At 43.2% G+C, this 27,357-nt stretch overlaps 1 protein-coding gene across 9 annotated transcripts in view; it reads left to right on the top strand.

Moving 5' to 3' along the window:
• ST3GAL3 (ST3 beta-galactoside alpha-2,3-sialyltransferase 3) overlaps nucleotides 1-27,357 on the top strand; it is a 182,780-nt gene that overhangs the window by 131,573 nt on the left and 23,850 nt on the right. For all 9 annotated transcript variants that reach the window (XM_063407265.1, XM_063407262.1, XM_063407267.1 and 6 more), the window contains 3 exons: nucleotides 720-815; nucleotides 5,189-5,375; nucleotides 24,668-24,814. In XM_063407265.1, the coding sequence (XP_063263335.1) occupies nucleotides 720-815; nucleotides 5,189-5,375; nucleotides 24,668-24,814 (430 nt within the window). The remainder of the gene's footprint in view (nucleotides 1-719; nucleotides 816-5,188; nucleotides 5,376-24,667; nucleotides 24,815-27,357) is intronic.

Raw genomic sequence — 27,357 nt, 5'->3', positions numbered from 1 at the left:
TAGATGGCTGGAAAGAAGTCCTTTCCCTGTCTTCAAAACAAAATCGCTTTTTAACATCTGCTGCAGAGAGTTCTCGTGACTCAGGGTTCCACCAGAAACTGTTCTCTTCCTTCTCTTTCCTGTTTCTTTGTTAATTAAGGTTATTTGCCTTCCCTTTCCTCACCTATTGTGTCTCCATAAATGTTTCCTACTGGACAGGCGTGGGGGAGGGTCTTTTTTTCCTCTCGATTTAATGTTTTTCTGTCTCTTGAAGTCTCATGATAACAGCAGCAATTTTGCTCTCAGCAAGGTGAGCACACCCCAGATAACCTGGCAAGATCTGCCTGCACTCATAAAATTGCTCGGAGAGAAGACTTCCTCACTAAGCCTTTGGTTTATTGTTATTTCAATGCTGAATGAATAATGAGATGGTTCAAGTAAACAGTTGGGTTTGATTCCAGCCCATCATACCAGGGATGTGTGGGGAGAGGAGCTGCTTGTCCTGACAGCTCATCACATTAGGCCACACGTGGTGTGAGGTGTTGAAAGCAGTTTATCACATGTAATGCCTGGGCATGACGAGGTGAGCTGGAGATCAAGTGGATCTCTGTCCCTCTCTTAATTCTTAATATTTACAGAGGTTTCCTGTAGGTCTCAGATGCATGCAAACTAAATATGTGCTCTCTGTGTATTTGAAGTTCTGTTACAAAAATCACTTCTCTCCTCTGTTTCTTCCACAGTCTCAGCTGCCGGCGATGTATTATTGTGGGAAATGGTGGAGTACTTGCAAATAAGTCATTAGGGTTAAAAATTGATGACTATGATGTTGTTGTCAGGTGAGTCTTTGGCATTACAGTTCTTGTCACATATTCAGTTTCTGTATCAGTTCACTTGCTATGCAGGCAGACTTTAACCTGTACTAGTGACAATATCCCTTTGTATGGAAGCATTAACTTACAGGGAGGGTAAAAATACACATAAGCTTAAAACAGTTTGTTATAAATGATGGTCACATCAAAGGGCAAAGGCATTCCTCAAGCTGTTTTCTGCAGCTTCTTGGGAATGTGGTCTCTTGTATGATATCACTTGAACCTTGCCTGCATTGCTCCTTTCTAAAAGCTGTTGCTTTGGTGATACCTTAGGTGGTGAAGCAGTAACTCACACTGTTGGATCTGCTCCCAGATATATCCCTGTGGTAGCTCAGGAGAGTATTATTGGTGATACACATGTAACATTCCCCAGGAGCTGCACCTCTCAGTTAGGATGGGCAGGACTAAGAATGGTGGAGCATAGGAAGCAGAAAGCCTCACTAAGAGAGGACCCAGTGATTAAACACCTGTAAATGTGCCCTAGAAGCTGGCAGGACTTTGGCTCTGTGTCACTGCAGATGACAATGCTGAACAAGGCAGCAGAAGCAGAGTGGTGGGAGTGCAAAGGACCACAGTCAGAGGTAGGACTTCCTGCTTCTGCTGAGGACCTGGACCGTCGCCATCTCAGAGTGCTTGAAAAACGTGCGGATATGTGAAATCACAGGTCTAGTCATAGCTCCTAGTAATAAATCTGTCAAGTCAGGGGGGCGTTCTGGGTGACTGGAGATTAACAAACATAATACCTGTGCTAATGGAGAGTGAGAGAGTGTGTGTAGGAGGGAGAGAGGATGTGCTCTAGGGAGCTACAGAACCATTAGTCTGACCTGAAAAAAAATAAATGCAGAGTTTTCCATCAAGTTTTGAGTCATGAGTAACAAAATATTATGATGGTAAATAATAAAATTGGGATAAACTGCAACGTAAGTTTATAAAACTGGTTTATGTAGTCTAAGTTGGTATTTTTTTTTTCTTACTAAGCTAACTGATTTCATACAAAAAGAAATGTATCTGATATAATCTCTCTCAGCTTTAATCAACTTTAAGATGTGATGGCAAATAGCAAATTCTTAGCTAAAGGTAGAAGAAAGAAATGAATTAATAAAACAATTTAAGGCAGGTATCACTTAGCACAGTCTCTATTCTCTCCCATGTGTAAGGAATGAATAGGACATAGAGAGAGAAATAAATATCTTCTAACTGGACAAAAAGACCAAGAAGATCCCTTTCAGTCTTTGGTTCCTGTGACTAGTTCCCTGCTACTCCATCAGTATACTGGACACAGGGATGACTGTTCAGAACAGGACAAAATTTTTACAGCCCTTCTCCTAGTTCATCCCACTGTCAGTTGTTAACAAAGAGCTCTTACTCCTTGTCATAGTCGGGTGACTTGTAGTTATTTCAGCTGTATTAAAATGCAATTTATAGCCTTTCCTAGGGCTCAGATTGTTCAAAAAGTAGCAAAAGAACAGTTTCAATCCATCTGGACTAAGCCACCCACTAAGATTTACATCAGAAAGGCCACTATTTAATTTCCAAATGAAAAGTTCAACTTTTTCTCTCCACATCAGTAAATCTATGTCAGTTTGCAAGCTGAGAGGATAAGAGGGCAGCTAAGCACCTGTGCTGGTGGTGGGATGGATAAAGGAGAGAGAAGTCAACTGTAAAGGTTAAATGAAGCCAGGTGCTTGGATATGTATCCAACTGCTTGCTTTATTCCTGTGGAAGCTGGGGAAGTCCCATGTATTATAACATCCTTTTTCATACACTGCAGAACTCCTTTGAGGGATGATATTTGGGACCTAGGGAGTGAATTTTAAACGAAAAAATGTGTTAAGTGTGTGGACAAAGGAGTGATCCAGCAGTATGTGGAGTTCTTTGATGCCTCATGTGTTACCATGTGAGGATTGCTAATTTCAGCAAGAAATTTTGTTCTTTGCAGTGAAGATAGTCCAATTCAGCTTTGTCAATTCTAAAAGAGCTTGGAGTGAGTTACTGTTTTTCTTTAACTAGACGTTATCAGATTTCAGTGCAGATGTTATTCCCAGCTGTCACACTATTTACCTGGCAAGACTTCTTGCAGCAGTCAAGTCAGTGCTCTGAAATGCTTCCTTGAATAGATTGCAGACTGGGCAAAAGTAAGTGTGTATCAGACATTCCTGGTTAGATCCAGATAGGGATTCACCTGATGGTGACACTTGAGTAGTATCTGAAAGGATCTTCATGGTACCAAGGTTAGGAGTTAGTGTCTCTGTATGTAATCAGTGAACATAGACAGAAAAACACTCTGGAATTCTTGTGGAGAAAAATGCCTGTCCATGGGCACTACAAGGAGGCCTGACATCCTACCTGAAGTTTTTCAAGATTTAGCTGTGTTTATGACCACCAGTGCTTCCTGCCTGGGAAAGGTTTTGAGCTGTGGAGTCTGCACCTTTGAGGACTGGGCTGTGGCTGCCAGAACTTTCCCTGGTCCCTCGGGGCACTGCCCCTGGGCCTTGCTGGTGCTGCTCCATCACTGTGGCTCCATCAGCAGCTCACACTCTGGCCCTTTGCTGGAGACCTGAGTTCATTTCACTTGGGGAAATGGTTTGATTTATTTCATGTCTAGATAGGAAGTAGGGCTCCCAAGTTTTGGGAGTGTTAACAAAATAAGCAGCAAAACAGTGAACCCAGCAGTTGGGGATGGGAAAACCCCTGCCAAAGAGCTGCACAGTGACATTTGAAACAACTGCAGACACCTCCTCATCCTAAAGAAAACAGATGAAAATATGTAAAACTAGCCTTCTTTGCAGAGTATTGATAGTGTTGGTAGTATTCTGTTAGCTCTAGAGCTGCATGCTTTTGCTTTATATAAGATCATCTGCCCCAAAGAGACACAAGACCTTCAAGTTTAAATGCTGCCCACAGAAGAAGTGAGTGATGTGTGTGTAAATGCACCGTCAGCAACAGAGGAGAAAGCAAGGGATCAGGCTGGCTGGGAGCATTGTACTCAGGTCTAGTTCCTCAAAGTCAGGCTACAAAGGGTTTATAAACCATGGGAAAAGATTTCATCTGCTGCATTAATTGTGGTGGTGCTGATTCTTAAGTTGTTTTGCCTTTAATATTTTATTCTTGATGATAAATATTTTTGCTAAAAATGCCTAAGAATATATTCCTCTAGATGTTTAATATAATTTCAGATTTTATTGAGATTTTTATTCTACTAAAAGTTCTCCAATGTAAAATGCTTACTCAGGCGGAAAAAGACAAATCCAGATTCTCATTAACATCCCTACATGGCAAAATCTGCAGTCCATAAGCACTTTTCAGTATATTGAACTACACCAAGTCAAGAATGCTGCAATAATTCAAGCAGGCAATCCTGTGCCATCAGAGGCTGCTGTTTGATGTCAGCAAGATTTGTATTCCAAGTTACATGACATTTCCTCAGCTTTTTCAGTTTTGAATAGAAATTCTGAAAACTTTAGTGTCGTGAAAGTCATCATTGCTGTTCATGCCAAAGCAGTTTGCTTTTTCAAGGGAAAAATCTTTGTTCCTGAGAAATGTTTTAACAGAAGCACAGCTAAATACATAGCATCTCCTTAGCAGTCAGTGTCCCTGAGAGCAAAGCTGTGTGACTGCTTGGGTGTTTTCAGAGTGGGGTGCACTTCCACAGCAGAAACTCCTTGGAGTCTGTGGGGCTGAACCTTGTCCCAGGCCAACCTCCTCCTTTGTGCTGGTGTTTCAAGGAAACTCCCTCTCCCAATGGGCCAGTTTGGGGAATTAAACCAGGTGCAGACTGGTCCTATGGGATGTTTTTAGAAGTATTGGTTGGGTTATTTCCCTATGCAGCGTCACTGAAGGTAAGATGAGCGGTGTAAGCTCTGGGCTGGGGTTGGAAAATGAGACCAGTTTCAGTTTGTTTAAACTCCTGAGAAGCTGCATCATCTCTTTCAGCACAGCCTTGCAGAACCCAACTAACACATCACAGGAGCAATGGGCTGCTGAAATATTAATGCTTAGTTTGTTACTCTAAATTTGAAATTTAAAGGACAATATTCGTCACTTTCCTTTTCCAAAGCCTCCAACCCTATTTAAATCACAAGAGTTGATATGCAGAAATGGTTTGCATTATATTCAATGATAGAATTTATGTAACTTCTAATTAAGCTGTTGTCACTTGGTACAAACCTCCATAAGTGTTTGTGATGAAGAACTGCAAGAATTAACATTTGCTGCTGTAGCAGATGTTACAAGGAGCTCTTGCCCAGCAGTGATTGCTGTGTCATCAACACCAGGAGTGTAAGTGGGAATCTGAGTGTGAGTGGGAATCCGTGACAGTGTCTTCTCTGGTTGCCCTGCAGGCTGAACTCGGCTCCAGTGAAGGGCTTTGAAAAAGATGTGGGTGGCAAGACAACACTCCGGATCACATATCCTGAAGGTGCAATCCAGAAAATGGAGCAGTATGAGAAGGATTCCCTGTTTGTTCTGGCAGGATTCAAATGGCAGGATTTCAAGTGGCTGAAATACATTGTTTACAAGGAGAAAGTGGTAAGAACGCTGTCAGCTGACACTGTGGAGGTCACCTAATTAGTAACCATGGGCAGACATTATATCATCCTCATATCTGCCACATTTGGGTCTGAGGAGAGTTCCACTCTGTATCCTGCTGCATTTAAGTGAAGACTTTCTTTACCTACATGGACTTCAGCTTTAATTAAATATGTTTTACAAAGACATCTCTCTGTAATCTGTGTTGCATCACAGATGTGGCTTGCTATTCAAGATTGATAGCGTGTACTGTGAACAATTAAATTAATTTTTAGTTATCCTTAAGAGTATTTAAAAGGACCAGCTTTTGCATGGATTTTATGGACTCTTAGAATTTTAGAGCAGAAGAAGGAAAAGAGCAATGGAAAGGGGAAGAAATGGGATTTTGGGGACAAGGATGTGATGTCACAGGAGGGGAGGAGGAGACAGCAGCAGCACAACTTGTTGAAAAGGCTACAATCAGACTTAATGTGACCTCCTGAATAGCACAAGCCATTGTATTTTGCTCAGTTACTGAGATTCATGATTTGTGTTTGGTTAAAGTCATCATCCATAACAACAGTATCAAGTCTCATTTTAAAACACTGAAATGGTGGATACACTGCTTTCCCCGTGTAAAAATTGTATCCCCTCATTTGCATGGGTGCCCTTCTGAAGCACCATGGACCTGTTAATAGTCGGGGTTGCTCTCTTTAATTCACCTACCCAGAATGGAATCAGGTTGTGATCAATGGCTTCTCATTCAGTGGATGGTTTGTCTGTCAGGAAGTCCCAAATAAATTTGGTATAGTTCTTGTTTTACAAATCTTATATATCTGTTTTCAAATGTTGCTTAATGACTTTTCAGCAAATAAGAATACAAATGGATTAGCATTCAGGGGATGGCATATTATATTGTGTGTTTACAGACAGAGAAAGGAGGCTGGCAGCCCACCACACACAGAACGAAACAGTCTGGGAATATAATTGTATACAGTTGTTACAGAGAGGGCCTTAAGGGCTCATACTTTGCTCTTGTCTAACACTGGCACCAACTTGCAATTATTTTCTTCTTACCAGACAGATGAAGTTACCTGTCAGCCTCTGGGCAAGCACAAATGGGCTTTCGTAACATGAATAATTGAGTCAAAAGTCATTTTCTTTGCTTCATATCAGGCTCTTGTTCCTCACTCAGGGAAAGGGAAAGCCCTGGCAGTGGCAGTGCCTTGCAACTGCAATGCAGTTGCCGGGACACTTAGTGTTTAGCTTGAAGCTCAAAGGATGGGTTGGTTTACTTCAAAACAAATTGAAGTTTGAACTGATGCTTGCAGTCAAGTCATCATCACTATATTCTTGTGTGGTATCCCCTGCTCTTGGAAAGATGAAGTAAATAGTCTATTAAAACCTGCTAGACTGGGGAGAGTGATTGCAGTTCTCTTAATGGAGTGCTTCAGTGCCCAGCTTGGCAGAGAGCAGAAAGAACTTGGGCTTTGTGTATTACTTCAATGTTCTTGTGATTGGCTCCTTATATTTCAGTTCTTCAGAATAAACACTCTGAGGTTTTTTCAGTTCTTTTAGGTGATGTTTTCCAGATCTCTTAATTCCTGTTGCTCTTTTGAATGCTTGTAGTTAATTCATCTTTTTCCTAAGGAGCAGTGCCCAAAAATGTACAGACTACAGCAAAAAGGAGGAGCAAATAGATAATTCATTAACTTCCCAGTTCTCATCCTTTATACATCCACTGTTTCAATGGCCTTTTCCACAATGGCATGGAACTGAAGATGGGTGTCAGGTTCCTGGAGACTTGAGGTCTGGAGAAGGATTGGAAAGGAGCCATTTCCCCCACTCCACGCCCTGTGCTTGTGCCGTTGGCTGCTCGTGCCAAAGAGCAGCTCTGTGCACTTGTCCCTACTGATCCTTTCTTCCAGAACACTCCTCCAGTTTGCCAAGTTTCTTTGGCAGAGCTTCCCAGCATACCTGCCATTCTTTCCAGATTCATGTCCTCTGCAATTTAATAAACATACTTTTTACTTCATCATCTAGGTTGATAACGAAAATACTAAACAACGTTGGTTCCTAGGCAGACCCCAAAATATTAACATCCTTCTATTCCTAGAGTGAGCCCACGGAGCCTCCTGGATAATTTTTTAGCCACTTCTGAATTTGTATCACAGTTGTATCATCAATAGCACTTTGGACATATTTGTGAAAGTGATCTGTCAGAAGCTTTACTGAATTCCAGTTCATGTCTTGCTTCTCTCCTACGATGATTTTTTGTCTGTATAAAGCAATTTTTAAAAAAATAATTCACTCTTCATTTTACAAAATTCACAAATCCACCTGGGCTGCTATTCAGCCTAGGTGTTATTTTTTTCAGGTGCTTACAAATAATTCTGCTATTCTGGGAATTGAAAACACAATTCAGCTCTCTTCCCCTGTTTGCCTTATTAAGGCTAGGCACTACTTTTGTCCATTTTTCAATCTTTTGACCCCCTACCTGTTCTACACAAGTTCCCAAAGGGAGTCAATGCTAGTTCTTGAGGCTGCTGTGCCAGTTCATCGAATACTTTAGGATGCAGCCCAGATGACTGGAAAACATCTGTCTTGTGCTTTCTTGTGCTCTGGTCTGATTTCTCTCCACTTGAGGCTGAGATCTTGCTGTCACTGGCTTTAGCTGCAAGCAGGTGGCTCACACAGCTGCTTTTTCTAGAGGAAACTAATGCAGAAAGTGCTGTTTCTTAGATAGGAATGACCCAATGGAGGACTAGCAGTGCTATGGGAATAGCACGTAGGCGTCTGTTTGTTCTGGTAGTGTTAGTATTTTCATCAGTGTGTGGTAAGCTCAAAATGACAAATGCCTACCCAGTGCTCTCTGTCAAGAGTTTGTTTCTCTCTCAGCTGGTTTTCTAGAGAAAGGGGAGTTTCCTCCTATTCTGAATTTATCTAGAGGCACTTGCATGACCTGAGAGCACTGTATGCCACTCTTGCTTATTTCTTATCTGACATGTCCATCTGCAAGACTTCGTCCCTATTGCAAACCAGGGGTTACAGTCAGGAGTCTGACCTCAGGATGGAGAAAAGGAAAATGGAAGCATTCTGCTAAAGAACACAACTGCTGTGGAAGTTGACACATTCCTCAAAAAAATGGGCTGATCTCTGCCCACAGACAAATTTCCTTTGTCTGTGACTGTTGGTGGCAACTGCTATGTCCATGGTACAGTCACAGGTGGATAATGAGACCTTCTGAATTCCTTCAGGCACCTGCAGCAGCTTGGACCTGCTGGACCAGAGATTCTGGGCCAGGTACTGGGATCCTTGCTTAGTCCTCTCTTGAGCAAGTGAAATCACAGGGAGCTTATCTGAGAAAGAGTAAATGAAACGAGAGAGGCTATTTATTGCTGGGTCAGTGGTCAGATAAGCTTGTCCTCCCTGCAGCTGAGAGGGATTTGCTCTGTGTTGTGTTAGTCTTTTGGCAGCACTTGCATACTGAGGAAAGGATAAGTGCTGTGTAGAGAGGAGGATTTTCAGGAGATGTTATAAGGAAAAAAGATCAGTGTGATGCAGAAACAGCATCAGAACAGTGGGGCAGGGGAGGTTTATGTGTCACATACAGTCTGGTGCAACTGGATATCTGTGTGATGCCTTAGTGCCCTGGGAGACACTATATCCATGCACAGGAGCCGTGGAATATGGACCTAAGGATACGTAAAAGCTCGACTGCTTTTTATTTCACACTAAACCAGAAATATCTGGAAGCAAGTAAAAAAAACTTGAGAGAAAACATTTATCTAGAAAAAGGACAGGTTTGGCTAAAAGGACAGTTTGACTGTCAGCAGCAAAAGAAAGGTAGTCTCCATCACAGAGTTCTGGCTGAGCTGGCACTCCAGACTGACATCTTGTAGGAAGACAGAACATAGTGTATCGCCTGAGAATGTAGACCTGCCTTTAAGAAGGGGAAGAGTGAGTGAATCTGAGCAACTAAAATGCTGGTAACTGGATTTCAGTCATTTGACAAGCATTAGAATAAACCAAAGGAGAAAATACTGCACTGATTGCAGCTAAAAGGAGTATGGGATGGAGAAGGATGACATGGTTAGCAGAGGGGAGTATTGCACCATGCTGACCTAACAAGTCAGTGTACAAGTGGAAAGGAAGTGGGTTGGAGTCCCAGAGCCTGCAGTTCCATGAACTCACGGCTGTTGCAGAAGGGTCACAGATGGGAGCTGTTCGTGCGTCTGTGGTGACTGCTCTGGCACTGCTGACTTGGAATCATTGCTGTAAGAGCCTGTGACACTTCCAGGCACCCCTTTGCTGATGAAACAACTGCTGCCAGTGCATCCCTAGAGGGGGATTACTCATGGACAGTTACTCAGAACAGTTACACTTTCTCCTGGACTGTTATTTTTGCAAGAGACATAATCTATATGTATATTGTGACCCACCCCCGCTGCTTCCCACCACTTGTACCCTTCTGCGTCCACCTGGGTATCTCAGTGACAGAAACTGTTTCTGAATACACAAAGTATCAGAGGAATTGCAGAGGGCTAGAGGCTTGGTCATATATTGCTCTTAAAATAATGGTCAAAAGCTGAAAGTTCCTCTATTGCATGAAGAGTAGATGCTTCCCGAAACAAACAGGAATTTACAAGCTCCAGACATACAAAGCAGCCATCTCAGCCTGGTACTGAGGCCAATTCCAGGGTGGTTTCTTGGCTGTCATTAGTAAATTAGAGGGAGCTCTCTTGTTTGCTAGGGCTCACATCCCTGAACATCTGGCACATGGCAATAAAGCAGCCAAGTGAGGGCAAAGGTGCCACTAGAAATTGGCAGCTCACAAGCTTCCTGCTCATGTGGTAATGAGTCTGTGGATGATTCCAGTGGGAATCTCTGCAGCCTTTGCCAGGAGGAGTCACTTATGCAGAAAGTGCCTGCAGCACCCAGAAGTTCTCTTTGATAGTGAAAGTCATAGGAGCAAGTGAGCACCTGCCTGTGAGTGAGGCCAGGCTGGGTTGTCTGTCCCTTGCAGGGACATGCCTCTGACAACTGGCACACAGCAGTGGTGCCCAACAGTATCATCCTTCAGCAGTGGGCATGGTATAACCCCTGCTCCTGTGTCACAGCATGTGACAGAGACCTTGTGGATGTGGCACCGGGGAAGGTTTTATTTAACTTTTTATTGGGTGACTACATTATTATATTAACCCAACAGCATACTCCTAGTTGTGGTAAAATGTGTGTTATGATACCTTCCTGGCACAATCAGAAAGCGTTCTGTGCTGGAGCCAAGGGCAGACTGCTGCCAGCACTTGTGCTGTCTGCTGAGCTTTTGTTTAGAGCTCCTCTTCTTCCATGAGTTAATGGCCCTGTCATGCTGCATGTTTGCTAGGGCAGCCTGTGAATGTCACAGCCCTGTAGTGTGCTGTTTTCCCTGGAATCACTGGATTCCTCAGATTATGAACTAGCCTTACCTGTGGGCTGGTTTACATCCTAAAGCAAACCTGAGGAGCCATCGTGCTCCTGTCACCTTCAGGAAAACAGTGAGGCTGTGAATCTCTTGCTGCTGTCCCATCCCAAGGAAAGCTTCTTTCACATGCATGTATTTTCAGCTTGTTTGGAACCTGAGACCAGCACGTGAGCAGGAAGTTTCTTTGAGTGTGCACTAGGAGGAGAGGGAGAATCTGCTTTTTCCAGTGCTGTCCCTTGCCTTTGGTGATGAATTGAGTAGCCACTGCTACTGGCAGATTCACTTCAGAGTTTGCTTTTGAATTGCAAATATTTTCTTACTCTTCTCTTCTCCAAGAGACTTGTTGCTTTAGATGTCTTGTGTACAGTGGGTCTTATCAGGGTTTAAAGGACTGTGAGAAAGACATGTGGGAAGATTCTAGAAACAGCATTCTGGTTTGGTGGAGCTGTAAATCCACTACCAGTTTTCTTAATGCATTGTAAATGCAAAGTTTGGTTACAGGTTTGTGGTGCCTCATCCTCTGCTGAAACACAGCTTCAGCCCATCTGCTTAGAGATGTGCCTGGGTGGGCATTGTCTTGTGTTCTCCTGCTCTCCTTGGACTCAGCTGACAGGAAACAAAAGCTGCTCCATCATAAATGAGAAAAGCTTTTGAACTGAGAAGTCAGCTTAAGGGTTGTTTCATTTCTTTCACAAATTTGAGTTTTCACCTAAATAGCTATTTATAACTAATCTCTTCAGAAGTATAATTTAGGAAGGCATGGCTGGTGAGTAAGGCAAGCAGCCTGCACAAGGGGCATGATGAGGCTTGCAGTGAGGAAGAGGCAAGAAAGCCTTTTCAGGGGTGGTTGTCCTGTGGTCCTAGCACATGGTTTAAAAACCATTTCCACTCACAGAGTGTGGGGGAATTCTGGGAGGAATTGTGGCAGGGAATACCTTACCACATCATCAGGATGGTTCAGTGCCTCAGTCAAGGCAACTGAACCAAGACTAAATGTTGAAGCACAGAAAATGCTTTGTAAGAAAGTGAAAACATGAAGCAGACTTTTCTGGCTCCTATAAAATCTCTGACCAAGAAGATGAGGTGGGAGAGTCTCTGTGATGCATTCTGTGGAGAATGTTCCATATTCCTTTGCCAGAGAGTAGCTATAAGTTAGCTTGTCTTTCTGGTATGATTGTTTTGACATCACTGTTTGGGTATTTTTAGGTTTTGATCTCCCTGGCTGTGTAGAAAGCTAGTCCATACTGCCTGGGGGGTTGTGTTGCCATGGTCAGGAGCTGTTTCACCATTGCAGTGCATTGGTAGGAATGGCCCAAGGGGACCATGGAAGACTTACATATGAAAAAGAATCCTTCTCTGTGACTGGTCTAGGAGATGAGAGCAATTTCTAGAAGATTAAGGAGAAGTATGAGAGAAGGTAAGCCAGTTTTTTCCAGTCATGGTTTGAAGAGAGGCTGGAAAATATGTAGATATGGTTTATAAAATATTGTCCCTGTTGATCAAGAGAGGGAGAAAAGTTTAGTTGTGTATTTTGTGATTTTTAATAAGCTTTCAGGTAGTACTTTGGTGAGGACCATCCTGTTGGCAAATGACCCAGTTTGCAACGTGGGCCTTGGGGGAGACTTCCTGGCCAGATTCCCAAAGGAAGGTTGTTGGTATGGAAAGTGCAGGCTGGAGCTTGCCCTTCATACATACCTGCATGCAACAGGGTAATGAGATTAGGCAGGTCACTACATAGCAGAGAGCTGCTCCCACCCAGGCATGCGCAGGGTGTCTGTAAGTGCACTTCAAGCATCAGCTGGTCCTGCTGCAGAGCAGGGGCTGCTCTGGTGCCTTTGCAGTCTGCCTTCATAGCATTTAATATTGCCAGGTGAATGTGTCCTGGGCAATAAAACTTGTCCACCTGGATTGGGTAGCCATTAATATCTCCAAGTCTGTAACCATTCACCTAAGCTCATGGGGCAGATGAAGAAAATAGAAAATAGCCATGACCACATGACCACACTATTTCCTGGATGAAAAAAATCCAGGTATCAAAAGTTTGCAAAGTGTCTGTACTTGTAGGAATGACATAATTTAAGACAGTTTCTCTTTAAAATTCAAGTAAAAATTGTTGGTATGTCTGCCCTTCTAGTCTTTCCCACACCATGCATGGGTTTTGTCCTTTTGTTTGTCCCTTGCTTTGCTTGCTGTTACCTAACACCAGTCATCCTTGCCCTGTGCTTTTATTAATGAAGGAGAAGCATTTAGCCATGCTAGGCATCAGCAGTCCTTAAAGAACCTTTATCCCACATCTGCCAAGACAGCATCATCTTCATTTCTGGCTCAGTAATCCCAGCTGTAACGTGAAAACCAGAGAGCTCCAGTCAGATTTTTATTTCTTTAGTTTCTATTCTTGTACATCATTCTTAAATGAAGAGACCCAAACAGGATTTACCCCTGAAAAGACTGTATCATTGCCCTAGTAGGACATCATTTCTGAGATTGCCTCCCCATCCTGCTTTATCCTGAGACAATTTCTTCCTAATATTGTCACCATCTAATCTCTTCTGATGTCTGTTGCCATCCAGCTGACAGTTGCTGCTCTCGCCGAAATATTTGATCACTCCTTCCTTCTCAACCAATTCAAAAAAGATGGGCAATTTAGAGTTGCAGTTCTTCCACATCTTGAAAAGTCAATGTCAGGGCCAGCTGAAGAGCTAGTGCAGATGTCTTGAAAAAGCACCAGGAGGGTGCTCATGTTGCACTCACTCTGTTTGGCAGGCTCTGAGAATATTCAGACACCACTATTATGCAAATCCAGGCAGGTGCATTTCAAGGTCGTAGTGCATGTAAACTCAGGTTGCCTGCCTTGATTGGAATATCTGAGCCAATGTGAAAAAGTAACTCCAAATCTGCTGCTGGTCTTAATGAAACACAGAATTCCTTAAACAGCAGAGCTAACAAAGCTGCCTGATTGCCTGTGGATTTGTGTCCTCCCTTTTGCAGCACAGTGGTCTCAGTTATTCCCCAACTTTCCTGCTGCTTGCGTGGCCTCGCCTCCACCTGGCCTCCCCAGCAGCAAGGTGTGTGTCTCCCACCCAGCCAGACATTGTTTTACCACCAGTACAGCCCATGCCTGCTGAGGGTATTGCATGGCCCACATGTGCAGCAGATGTTCCTCCATATGGTGAATCCAGCACATGGAAAAAGTGCCAGGACATCTCCAACAGTGAAACTGAAACGTCACCCAGAGGGTATTGGCTATTCGTGCAACTGCTAGCAGAAAAGAGATATTCTGTGTTAGCACTTCAGTAAAGAACTACAGCAATCATTTGAAGTCTGCAAAGCCTCCCTTAGTCTGGGAGATTTGAGTTCAATTTATTTAGTTACAGAGTTCAATTTATTTAGCTTACACATGAGATTTTGGGGGGATTTACTTGTAGTCTCTCTCTCTACCTAGAGGGAACATTTTTTCTCACAAGACTTTTTAATTTTCTAGGAGGAAGTGTATCTGAAGCTAGGCAAACGACCAAAAAAGGCAGCACATTTATATCAATATAAGTATTTTTGCTACATCTGCCCTACAGGCTTGATGAATTTGCTCTTGATGTCTTGAAATCAAGACTGGATATCTTGATCAAGTTCCAGTCAAACAGTGTGAGAGAAAAGGACTGGAAGAAGAAGTTGCTGATGGAGGAGCACTGCTCCGTGCTATGCAGGATGTTCAGAAAGATGTCAGCAGGGTTTCTCTCAGCCATGCTGAGAAGAAATAGCAGAATGTGGTGGCTAGAAGCTCAACCAGATAAAATCAGTCTGAACACACATAATTTCCTAGAAATCTGTCCTTAAAATTCTCAGATGACATACTCACAGAGGGGAGCACTGACTGCTGACATCTTTTTTCTATAATGAAGACTTAATCCAGTATCTGGGAAAATTCTGTGTCCTGGGAGTACAAAGGGCAGGGCTGCACTCTCGTGTTGCCTTCCCACCCTCCTGTTCTGTGACTCTGGGACCCCCTGTCCTCACTCTCTGTGACCCATTTGTTGACTGTGGGGAGCAGGGTAGCAAGCCGGTACTACACCTGACAGCTTGTCATGGAAGTTATTTACTTTATCCAGTTGTCTGCAAAGGTCACAGCATATTTTTCTCTTCTTGGGGCACAATTAGCCAGATCTGTTTCTGCATCCAGAGGGAGAAGGTTTTGTGGAGTCTCTGAGGTGAGCAACCTCCAGCATAACAAAATTCCCCAGAAGAGCTCTTTGGGAAGCATTGCAACACCACAGGATGCTGTAAGTTCACTGGTGTGGGGTATGAAGACTCACAGAGGAGGGGAGAAACACTAATTTGATTTTGTAAATGAAATCACATGCTTTCTGTCAGTGGCTGAAAAGAGACTCCCCTTTCACAGCTCCAGGAATTTTGCGATCTGCATTTTTTATTTAAAGTGGTGGGGGGGAGAAAGTCTGAACAGTAAATATTTATCCAAGATGTGTGGTTGTTATTATGATCCAGTCTTCAGTCATTTTGAATGGTGTCATGATGACAGATGTTAATTCAGAAAGGAATAGATTGGACGATTTATGCCTGAAACACATGTGTTCCTTGGCAGGCTCCATGGATTACTTGCATAGTTAAAGCTGTCTGAGCAATTTGTAACATTTTCTCTGCCTCGAAACACTGAGGGCTCCAGGACAGGGGGTTGACCTATATCTTCAGTCTGCTCTAATAAACACTGAGGTAACCAAACTCCCCGTGTGCTTTTATCTTCCTAAATTTATCTCTCCCCCTGTGCTCCAGCTGTGTGTGGTGCTTCTGGTTCTACCCAAGAGGAATGGCAGCTTCTTTCTGCAGGAGAGAGGGATCTCCTGTGTGTGAGGTGTGCATCCCTGACCTCCTTCCTCTCCTGACTGAGCAACACCCCTGCCTCAACACTCCCAGCTATTTAATGCAAACACTTGTCCTGACAGCAGAAGTGAAAATAGACCAAACCATATGAAGGCAGTAAGCAAGAGGGATTTAGGGAAGACCTGACTTTTTTTTGGTAGTATTTCTATTCTTGCAGTTGTGATTTATGCCATGTGTCTGAGGGCGTTTCTTCTCTTCTTAATTAAGACAGATTTGTAAAACTGTTAGCATCTTCATTTTATTTATTTAGTCAGAGGCATAAAATTGAAGGAAAATGGCCAAACTGTTGGGTGCACAAGAACTTGGTAGGTCTACTTGGAAGTTTTTCTCAGCTTGACCATCACTTGTGTTCTGACCATTTTTGATTAAATGAACTTTGCCCAAAGATGACAAGGACAGAAAATATGGAGCCTGGCCCAAGCAATCAACAATTCCGCTATTTAGAGAAAAACTCTTCAAATGTAAATATTCTGTTTGGATTACAGTTTATTTAAATTGTAATCTCTTAAGAATATTAAATAATCTTATTTAAAAACTCTTCTTCTGTAAAACACCAATTATTAATGCAAGTCTAGAAAACAAAGTAGGGCAGGAGCTTCCTGGCATCCTCCCAGTTTCTTGTTATTTTGACCTTTCTGCCTTCTCCTCTTAGAGGATGCTGAATAATTTGTATATATTCTATATGAACACTCAGTGAATATACAAATGATTTGGCTTCTCATTTCAGCAAAGATGCCAAAATAGGGGAAGACAGATTTTCTGTGTACTCTTGCTGTAAAAACAATGTAAAAAATTCCCCAGAGTCTCACTGTCAGATAACTCCAGAAAGCAGTGAGGGTATTTAGGCCGTAATTCTTCCTGTGGTGATCCTTTAGCTTTTTTTGTTGTAATGTGCCAAGAATTTAGTCTAAATATGTGTTGTTTAATGAGTTGTTGTTTGTATTCAAACTCATGAACCAGTTCAGCTCCCCAAAAAAGACTTTGCTGATGGATGTCCTCAGATGCCCTGGGATGCCCTTGTGCTTTGTCATCCAAGCCTGCAAAGGCAGCTTTTTAAAATTTTTTTCAACTTTTTTTTCTTCTGAGCAGGCATATGGTTGTAAGTGGAGCAGGTAGCTGAGCTTGTAGTTGGAATCATAGTTGGGATCACCTCATGTTTTCTGTGATAAGCAGTGGGGGAAATGTTTTATCGTTTTATTACACTGGCATCTTTGAGCTGAAGTTTTCCATTCCACATGTTTGGCTCAGCTGGAGAGTTCAGCTGAAATAACTCAGCTGTCTCAAGATGAGGCTACTGAAAATGCACAGTTGTATCCCTGTTTTTAAAAAAAAATAAGTCTCCCACACTATTTTGCTGAGGTTGTCCAATTCTTCAGCCTTGTGTGGCTCCTGCTGTTCTGTGAAATCCCAGGGCTTGTTCTGATGTTCCATGGGGGCTGTTGGATGCTGTCGGTGCTGGGCACACTCAGTCCTACCATGGCTCTCCTGTCCTCCTGTCAGGTGTCCTCCTAGTTAGTTGGGATGCAATATCTCAAGGGATGTAAGAACCAAGCAGGATTTTCTCATCAGTTACTTCTCCACAAAGAGTTTGGGGCAAGGGCAGCAGACCAGGGAGCAGGGAATGTCTCCTGGGCTCTCAGGAACCCCTTTTCCTCCTCCCAGCCATCTAGGCAATGTGAAGGAGCAGTAGCCTGGTCTGGGACATGGCAAGAGCAGGAGTGATGGGGATAGCAAAGAAAAGAAGGGTTTATAACTGGCAGAAAACTTCCAAAACACTGGCACTTTAAGACTTATTAAAGTGCTGTATGATTATAGAAATCAAGCTGCCAAAAGTTTAAAAAAGCAAAAAAAATAACATTGCATTTTCAATGTTAATTCAGTTCTCCTGTGCAGATGTTATCCTTAATTACATAATTATATCCTGGCTTGCTTAGAACACAGCTGTCTATCTAGTGGAGAGGGAAGACTGAGATTTGCACTAATTTCTGTAATGTAAGACATTCAGCCTTGTATGAGTGGTTGTGGGAGCTGTAGAACATGAATATCAGAGAGGAAATGTGAGGAGGAAGAATGGTCTCCTCGTTACAGACACTGGGGGCTCTTCTTGAGGAGATGTTATACACACAAAGTACTGCAGAGATGCTCAGAATGTGCAAATATGGTTTGTAAAACACTTAGATACATGGTGATATAAGAAAAATCTTGTGGGAAGATTGGAAAATCAGGGTTCTCAACAGCAATCCTGAACTGAAATTGCAAGATGGTCCTACTTCAGTAATTACTTGCATGAATCTGACCCTTTCAGCCCTGGTATCCTTTTAATAGATATTACATGAGTATGACATTTCATAAACTATGTCATAAAAATAATAACAAAATAAAGAAGCTGGTCCCTATGGGAATAAGACACCCTGTATATAATGATGATATAGGGCCTATTCTTTAGGATTTTTCTGAAACTCTACTACTTTTGATATTTTTTCATTGAAGGATAATTACACACAGACAAAAAACTACAAAGCAAACATAAGTTATCTAAATCCATTCATTTCCCTAAAAACTCCCATCTTTCCTAAGACATTTCAGAACAGGAATATTTCTTCAAGTTTTGGCTCAAAATCCAGCTTACATTTTGAACAAAAGAGTCTGGAGGACAGTCTGTCCATCACCCTGTTTGCACATAGAAGACACGTCTACCGACACGCCGTATGTGAGCCATCGTTTATGCTTCAGCTTGTGAAACAGCATTCATCAGAAAAATCTTCAGTTTTTCTGCAGCTCCTCTGACATGTTCCAAGTTCTGTTCTCTTCACAGGACAATTTTTGACGGCGTTTTGTTATCTTACAACTGTGAACCACATTTTGCTCTCAGTTACATGGATAAAACCATGAGATTACTTTTTTTAGGAGGAATTCCTCTTCATTTACAACATGTCATAAAAATAGCTTTGCTCTCCTGACTCCTTAGAGCTGGTCTTGGCCTTGTGCTGTCTAATCCTGTGAATCAGAAGACAGCAGCTTGTGTTAGACCAGCCACACAGGAGGCCCACGTGTCTGTATTTGGGTTAGCTGTAGCACTCAGTTATGTAGGTCAAATGAAGCTGGAAATTCAGTAGGCCTATTTGAATATGTTATCTGCTTATCCACAATACATGTTTGCAGGTAAACAGGGCAGAAACTTCCTGACATCCATGGGAATGAGCACATTGCTGAGTTACAGCAAACTGGTGTGTGAGACACCAGTGCCACCCTGATGTCCCAGGTGGATTTTGTCACCACTGAAGTTGCTGCTGTCTGAGCCGGTATCTCTGCACGGGACAGCTTCCAGTTTCATGTGTAGCCAGGGTGCTGTGTAAGTGACACATCTGGCACGATGTTTAAAGTTTGCAACTGCTGCTTGGAATGAGTTTCCTTTCTCTTGTGGTTTTCCACTTTGTTATCATGCCTAAAGAAACTTATCTCTAGCCAATGTAGTGAACCATTAGCTCAGCACTATCAACAGAGAAGAAAATATCGTTGCTTTAAAAAGAAAAAACCTCTAGTAGTGCCATGTTTTGAGGTGCTTTTGTCTCCATCATGCTTTGCTGCCCTTTGTTTGCCAGGTATAAAATATATTTGGGTTTCACACTGAGAAATATTAGTGAAAAACTAATTTGTGGGCTTTATAACCTGTCAAGAATTCTTTTAGGTGTGTGAGGCAGTTGGCAAGTGGGGCATAATGGCAGGGGAACAAACTGGGAAATTACAGCCAGTTGATTTTAGACTTAGTCAGGGGGAAGATGCCTCTGGAAAAGAAACAAAACTGGTAAAAAATTAGAACTATCATGTTGTTGGGTAGTTCAAGAGCTGCATTTCTTTTGACAGCAGAACAAAGAGAAGATGAGGGAAAGGCTTGAGCAATGCTCCTACTTCAGGCAGAGTAAGAGCTTTTCAGTGAGGCAGATAAGAGTGGAACTAGTCTCTAGAGCATTTCTAGGCTCTAGAAACTGGAGATAGGTTCATTCAGAATGAATGCTGGCTGTCAGAGCCATGTGCAGAGGATGGTGAGGAGTTCTCCATAGCTTTTAGAAAGCTGGGTAAATATAGCTTGAAGTGTGGGCTAGTGGGTCTGGCAATTGACCATTAACCCAGACTGCAGGCTCTCAGCACCTCTGTTCTTGTTGCTAAAAATTCCTCGTTGCTTTGATAATCAGTGCAAATGATGCAACTTCGTTTATATTACCACTTGCAGAAGTGCATTTTCTAGGCCTCTGTGTCTACTTGACCGCTGAGAAATGCAGCACTGGCTGATAAGATGGTTATTTTCTAGTGGAAACACACCTTCCATGTCTAATCCAGTCATGCCTGAGCAGAAATCTTTCAAAAGCAGATGGATTGCAGTGGTTTTGCTGTACCTTGTTTGTGTGACAGTGAGAGCTTGTGGATGACGGGTAGAGAATAAACCACATTCCAGCCTTGGTGGGGGCAGAGATTCCAGTTAACAATGTGCTCACAGGCACAGTGAAGTCTTGTGACTGGTGCATCATCCCTTGACGTTTTTTTTGCCTCATGTCCTTCTTCCTCTCCATTTCTGGTGTAAGCAGAGTTTGAAAGAGCAGTAATCTGTATTTACCACAGGCTGCCTCTCCAGTCCCTTCATTTGGTTGCTCTGCAGCACAGTATTGCACACCCAGAGTTCATGTTGCATGTAGCTGACCTTTGCAATCTTCCTGTCCCCTTCCTTCCCCCCATCAGAGCTAGAAGTCTCAATGAGCGATGCTGTTTGCACTCCTAAATCCAGTACTGTCACAGGGCCACAAAAGGGGCAGCATCTGTATCATCAGGGTGCAATGGCATTGCCTCTCATTTTGCTCAGTATGTTGGAAATGTTGTTATTGTGGGAGACTCAGCCTGCTTCTAGTGGTTTGTATTTTCCACAGAGGTGCTTCTTGGCTGAGGTTCTGAGTTTCCATATTTTATTTAGCAAATGTTGTGATTTGCCTTGGTAAATCTGAGAATAGGAGATGGAAAACTGAATGAAGACAAAACATAGTTTACAACTGGCTGTGCCTATTAGCCTTCAGTGTTCTGCAAATGGACAGAATGAAGGGTTGCAGCTGGATTGTCTTGTCCTGGAGCTGTTTAGTGAGCCCTGCCATTTTTTATCCCTTCCTCCTAATCTCCTATCTTTGGTTTGTCATGTCTGTACCAGTTTATTCCTGGTGTGGTGTCTGTAGAGGTGGTGTCTCTTTCTGCCTCTCTTGCTGGATAAGAGCTGTACAAGAGACTGGCTTGAAAGCCCTGGCCTGTCTAAATTCTTTTGTACTTTAAAAATACTTTCTTCTAAAGCCTTTAGTGATGTCCTTTGCAATTATACAATTTTGAAACCACTCCAAGATGGCTTTAAAATGCCATGGCCCTCATAGTCTTGTTCTTCAGTTACGTTCTCCTGTCTGTCTCTCTGTGATGCTTTGGTTTTTTATGCATATATTGTGTGAACTTTTTTTGGCAGCCTTTGGCACTGTGAATACTGATCTGTGACAGGGACCCCGGGTGCCCAGTAATACCAACAAGTAATAACAGTGAAAGCTTAACACAAGGATACACAGTTTCCAGCCTGGACCCTCTGGGTTCCGCCTCGGTACCAGGAGGTGACGAGGCACTGCAGGAGCATTGCCTAAGCAGTTTTCACACTCATTTTCTGACGGTTTATCATTGTGCTGATCAGGACAGGAGTTATATCGTGACAAGGCCACCCTTAAGCACTGCAGGTTTAGCCACAGAGGATGCCCCCAGCCTCCCGCTGCGAGTCTGAACTCCCGAATCTGGCAGGAGAAGCGTGCCCTCCCTCCTCATGCCTGCTGCTCCTGGCGTCTCCTCCCAGCCAGAAAAAGGGAAGGAATTGCTTTGGGAAGCTCTCTGAACATCTGGGTGCGATCAGGCTGAACACGCACCGCAGGCGCGGCGGCAGAGCGGAGCCTTGAGGGGCAGCGCCGGGAGCAGCGCCGGGGCTGCCGGGGCTCTGCAGCTGCCCCGAGGGGCTGCACAACAAAACCTCAGCAGCTCAGCACCACGGGCCTTGGAGAGCCAAACCACAGGCTGCCTTCTCTCTAATTGTAAGCCAGGAAAACAGGTTTTGGTTCTTCAGCACTGCGCAGGGCTTTGCCTGCTGCATAGATGGGAGTGAGAGCTGCCTGCTGAGACTGCGTGGTCCTCCCTGCAATTGATTTAGAAACTGCAGCGGGAAAACGCACCAAAATGAAAGACTACCTCAGGTGTCCTTCAAAACTAATCTCAGAGGAACTGCCTGGAAAGGTTACAGGGAAGAACACAGAGCAAATAGAAATGAGACAGAAGGGAGAAGCCAGAGCAATTTCAGAGCAGTGTGGTAGCTGAAGGAAATGCTTAGGGAAATAGTCATGAAGAACAACAGGAGAAACAGCCAAACAGAAGGGAGTAAAGCAGACTGGGTGTATTTCCAGCTAGGGATATGCACCCACATTTATTTTGCACTGCCATTGAACTAACTGAGAGGAGCCCAGGTGTGGTCCTCGTGGTTCACACAGCACTGGGACAAGGGACAGTGGTGCTATGTGTGGTTGTACTCTGAACAGCTGCAGCAGCAGCAAGGAATAAAACTCTCAAATGTTTATAACCTTTCTTCTTTTTCTCTTAATTTTTTTCTATGTAACGTTTTGTGTGTAATGTAAAAGCCATATAGAACCTACTTAAATCCCAGAATTTATGTAGACTCTCCTATGGAGTGTAAGTCCAAACAAAGGCACCTTCTGTCCACTTTAAATAGCTTGCAGACCTTTGGCTTGAATTGTTCACAAAATTTGGGCAATGCCATATTTAGAATTGTATGTGAAATTGTAATTGAACTTATAAATTTATTTTAGTTTCAAGGTCACACAGTATTTTTCCAGGGTGTGCCTGCTTAAGCCCATGATAAGATGGCTTCACTGAATGAGTAGCTGTTCAAGATTTTTGTTTATCATCTTCATTTTTGTGAGACCTGGAGCGTGCTTAATGCAAGTGGAGTCTGTGACTTTTTCTTTTTTTTTTTTTTTCTGTCCTTTCCTGGAACTGAAAGACCTCTGCTTTACGTTTGCCCTTAGGAAATTCCAAAGGTTTAATATTTATCCAATTTTTAATGAATTTTCACAAGGACTCAAAACCCGGCTAGCATACCAAATCCCTCAAATCCCTTGGTCAAATGGATGCTGGACTTTATTAATATTTGTAAAGTTTTTTTCCTAGTTTTTTTAAATGCTGAGATCACTCAGTGGCTGAAAATGTGTTATAATGGAAAGTATTAGAGTACTTTGACACCAGGCATTCTTTCAAATTCTACTATAATGAAAGAACAGGAGTGATAATTAAGAATTGTTTTCCATTTAGTGTCCCAAGGGCACTTGGCCATTGTTGAAATGTGAACTTAAACCCATGGGATGCTTGCCCTGCTTGTCAAAAGTGTGTTGTGTTTGGGCAATTTTGAGGGGGCACAGATAGCAATGGGATTTGGCTTTCCTAGAGTGGTGGTTTGGATGATGGTGTGCATTCTCCTCAGGTTTGCACAAGCCACCTGCCAAAGTTTCAATTTCAGGATATGAAATTCAGCAGCTAAAGATATCCATGGGATTGTTCCATAAAAACACTCTGTAAGGTGTTTGGCAGCACGTGGTGTGAGAGTTCCCAGGAGCTGAGCACTGTACAAGGAGCGTGTGAAAAGCAGCAGGCATTGGCTGAGGCAGAGTTCCAGTCTGTAATTACAGGGGTGGGTGATCATTACTGGGCAGAGGAAGCTCCTGAGGATTTTGCAGTGGATAATAACATTTTCACCAGTGCCTTGAGAGCAGCTGTAAAGTCACTGCTAAGCTGCAAGCAACCCAAAACTGGTGTATATAATGAATTCCAGAGTGCGTCCCTTTTATGTAGTGTAGTGTCTGTTTCTTGTCGTGAAGATCTCAGGGAAGATGGCTCAATGCTTCAAGAAGGAGGTGTTCAGTCAGATTATCCCAAGATGCTGATCAGCAGATTAAAATTCCTTCCATCCTCCCTGTGCCTTGCTCTGAATTAACCCAAACAGAAGTGAAACGTTGGAACACAATTGCTCCCGGAGTCCTGTGATCACAGAGCCTCTGGTTATTTTGGGGGCACTCTGTGCTCTACCTGCTGACACTTGGAAGGTGTCAATGATGGGAAGCAATGATGCAAAGCCATCAATGAGCAAGGATGGGAAGCCATGTGGCAGAGTGGCACAAGCCCCTCCCCAGGCCAGGCTGTCCAGGAGTGCAGCACACATCGAGGCCACGGTTCTTCCATGTTTGCAGAGTGAAAACTTGAACTAGGTAAAAACAATAGACATACTTGGTTGTTTCTTCCCTTGTACTGTGAACATTCATGACTGTTCACAAGACAAGATGATACCTCCATAAGCTTACAGCTTAATTCACATAAAACCTAACAGGGGAGGACAAATCTAAGATAAAGTGGGAAGCTTGTAGCTCACGCTGCAAGTAGGGCTGTACAGGCATTTTAATCTCTCTGAACATTCCTAAAAGCATTTGCTATCCAATGGTGTATCTCCTTGGAGGCAGGTGGGAGTGATCACAGGATGTGCTGGAATGTTTAATTCATGGATCAAACCAGCTGAAGTGCCAATAAGAATGAAAAGATGGCACCAGGGAGGGGGTAATTCATGCTGAAGCCCTGGCATGTCTGTCTTCCTCACAGTTACTGTCCAGACTGGCTCAACTGCATCAGTCTATGCTGATGCCACCTCTCCAAGTGACACAGGCCCCCTACAATGTTATACTGCTGCCCTGTGGCAGTGAGCAGAGACAATGAGAACTGCTGCAGTAGTGCATTTTAATATTTTTTAAAATAAAATAATATAAATCTGCTCTATTTTGTATATGATTCTGTTTGTTGTTTTATCTTTCTTTTTCCTTTTTGTTTCTGTTTTTGTTACCAGAGTGCCTCTGATGGCTTTTGGAAGTCAGTGGCAACCCGTGTCCCCAGGGAACCTCACGAGATTCGTATCCTGAACCCCTACTTCATCCAGGAGGCAGCTTTCAGCTTCATTGGACTGCCTTTCAACAACGGCCTCATGGGCAGAGGGGTAGGTATACAGCAAAGGAAGCAAAACCTCAGGGAAGGATGTGAGACAAAGCATCAGAGGAGGCTTACACCATTCTTATTTTAACTTTGGGCCTCCACTGTTGGACATTGAAAGGGAAGGACTTTGGCTCTGTTACAGTGGCAGCTCTCAGACTCCTTCAGACCCAGACAAGAACCTTCCTGATCCAAGGCTTTTGGGGGGATCATCAACACTTTAGCAGTGCCTTGAAAGCCACTGTGAAGTTGCATCCCAGACTTAGAGTATAAGAGGGTAAAGGTTTGCTTTGTGAGGCCTTTGGTAAGAAATTCTGGTCTTATCCCAACAAGTTTTATATGTAAAAGCTCACAAAAGAAAACAGTGCAAACCACAGTTTCAGCTCATATTTATTAACAAAATTCTGTAATGGTCATTCTCATATCTCTCACCCCCAGTGCAGCTTTTTGGAGTGTTAGTGTGGGAGTAGGTGGTGCCTTGGGTTTTCTGGATTATCTCACATTGCAACACTGTCCTCAGAACCTATTTATATTTGCTCTACGTAATATATCAACCATTAGAGTAAGTATTACTTGGGTGGGTAAATTGCTCCTGTACACATGTGATATAGTTGATGATAGAGACCGCACGTGACATTTTTGGGCACATTAGCACAGCTGACAAACCCAGAGAGAGGCACTTTGGCTGGACAAGGTCTGCTTGGTCTGCCCCTGGTATTGTCCCTTCATTGCTATCAGTGCAGGAGATTTGCTGTGTCACTGCAGGGGTTTGGACTAGACAGAATAGTGCCTCATTTTCCATGCTCCATTTATATCCTGAAGACTTCTGGAATATTAGAGACTTCTATTTTGTGCAAGTCAGATTGGGTGGGAGCCTGGAGATAAGGTGTTTCCTCCTCAAAATGCAAAGTGCAAGATGTGCAGACAGATTCAGCCACATGGAACTGGCCTTTTGGAAAATGCACTGCTGTGTACAGAAGCTGTCATGGGATTCTGGGAACTCTGGATTTTTGTTCTGTGCACTGAAGGTATCTTATTGCAAATATTCCAGTCAGCTAGGAATTAAGTTACTTCACCTCTCTGCATTCTCCAGAACTTACCCTTAGAACAATGTGGTCTTGATGTGTCTTCCAGAAAATCAGGAGTGCTGCCCCAATAAAGGACAAAAACCATCATACTTTATTTTCCTCCAACTTGTTTTTCTTTTTAAACACATTATTTTAATACACAAGTTATTACTTAAACTAAAGGAAAAGAGGGAATCCGGAAATGAAAATGCTATGAACTGAAGTTTATGAGGTTTTGATAGGTTGTTTAACACACATCAGATTGGGAAATGAAGGCATCTTAACTGAAACCTGATGTTTCACTTCACGAAAGTCCATTTGAGCATTTAAAAATAGTTTATGGTTCTTAGGGGCAAGCAGTCTTTGCCCATGACCCTTAGTGGACTGTGTGAATTGTAGTTTGTTCCTCCAGATGGGGCAGCAGGAGCTCTGCAGGTGCCTGTGTGGGGCTGAGATGTCAGTACAGCCTGGGCAGTCTGTGCAAGGACACGCATCCCGGGATTCTGTCAGAGTTTAAAAACAGAGTGTTTCTGGCCTGTGGCTACAATTTTGCTGCAAACATCAGCTGTGGACTGCTGTCATGGAGCTGCTGGGGCTTCACACTTTAGTGAACTCTGCTGCACCACTGCAAAGTTTAGAGCTTTGTAAGTGCAAAGGCTCCAACAGGAGCTGCTGTTGTCAGGGTAAAGAGGGAAGAGTCTGAGTAAGGCCCTGGTGATACAAATTTGCTACTGTTTTTGTTCAGATTTTGAATGGAAGAAGTGGAAATCAGAGCCTGTAGACCAAGAATCCATTTTTTATTGAAGATTTATGAGAGGTCCAGCCAGACAAGTGGGACAGCAAGGAGGATTGTTCCAAACCTGTGTGACCCAGCAGCTGGTTGGGTTTGGGATTGTGCTTTAATGATGAGAGGTAGCCTGGAAAACTTTACTCAAGAAAGAAGCATCTGGACATGGAAAAGGAGAATGCTGAGGACTAGTAAGCAAAAGCACAGCAAGCAGTGCATCCAGAGTTTCTCCTGGGAAATGGGGCTGGAGGCAGACGGGTGCCCCCGTGCTGCAGTGTGCTGTGCTGTGTTGGGCAAGCTGCACACAGGAGGATCAAGGCTGGGGATGCCTTCGTAATCAAGGCCAACACAAAATCCTCATAAAGAGCAGTAATATTCCACTCTCCTTTGGTTCTGATGCCTGAATAAACTTCAGTGCTTCTCTTGCACACCACATATGGTAACAATGTGCTGCCAATTAACTTTGTAATTTGAGGGCTTTTTCAGCAAGGTTGAGCAGAGCTTGTAAAATAGTTTGAGGCTGATCTCAAAGCGTTTTTCCCAGGATTCAATAAAGGGTGAATGTAGTAACATCCTCTGCTTTGATAATATAATTTGGGCCAGATGATCCTGAAGTAGAGTAGTGGGGTACAACTCAGATATGCATTTTGATTGCACTCATGGCAGTGGCAGCCAAAAGTCTTAGCAAGCAGCAAA

Source organism: Prinia subflava, chromosome 10 (assembly GCF_021018805.1).
Source record: "Prinia subflava isolate CZ2003 ecotype Zambia chromosome 10, Cam_Psub_1.2, whole genome shotgun sequence".
Taxonomy (NCBI): domain Eukaryota; kingdom Metazoa; phylum Chordata; class Aves; order Passeriformes; family Cisticolidae; genus Prinia; species Prinia subflava.
This window is presented reverse-complemented; position numbering and strand designations above follow the sequence as displayed.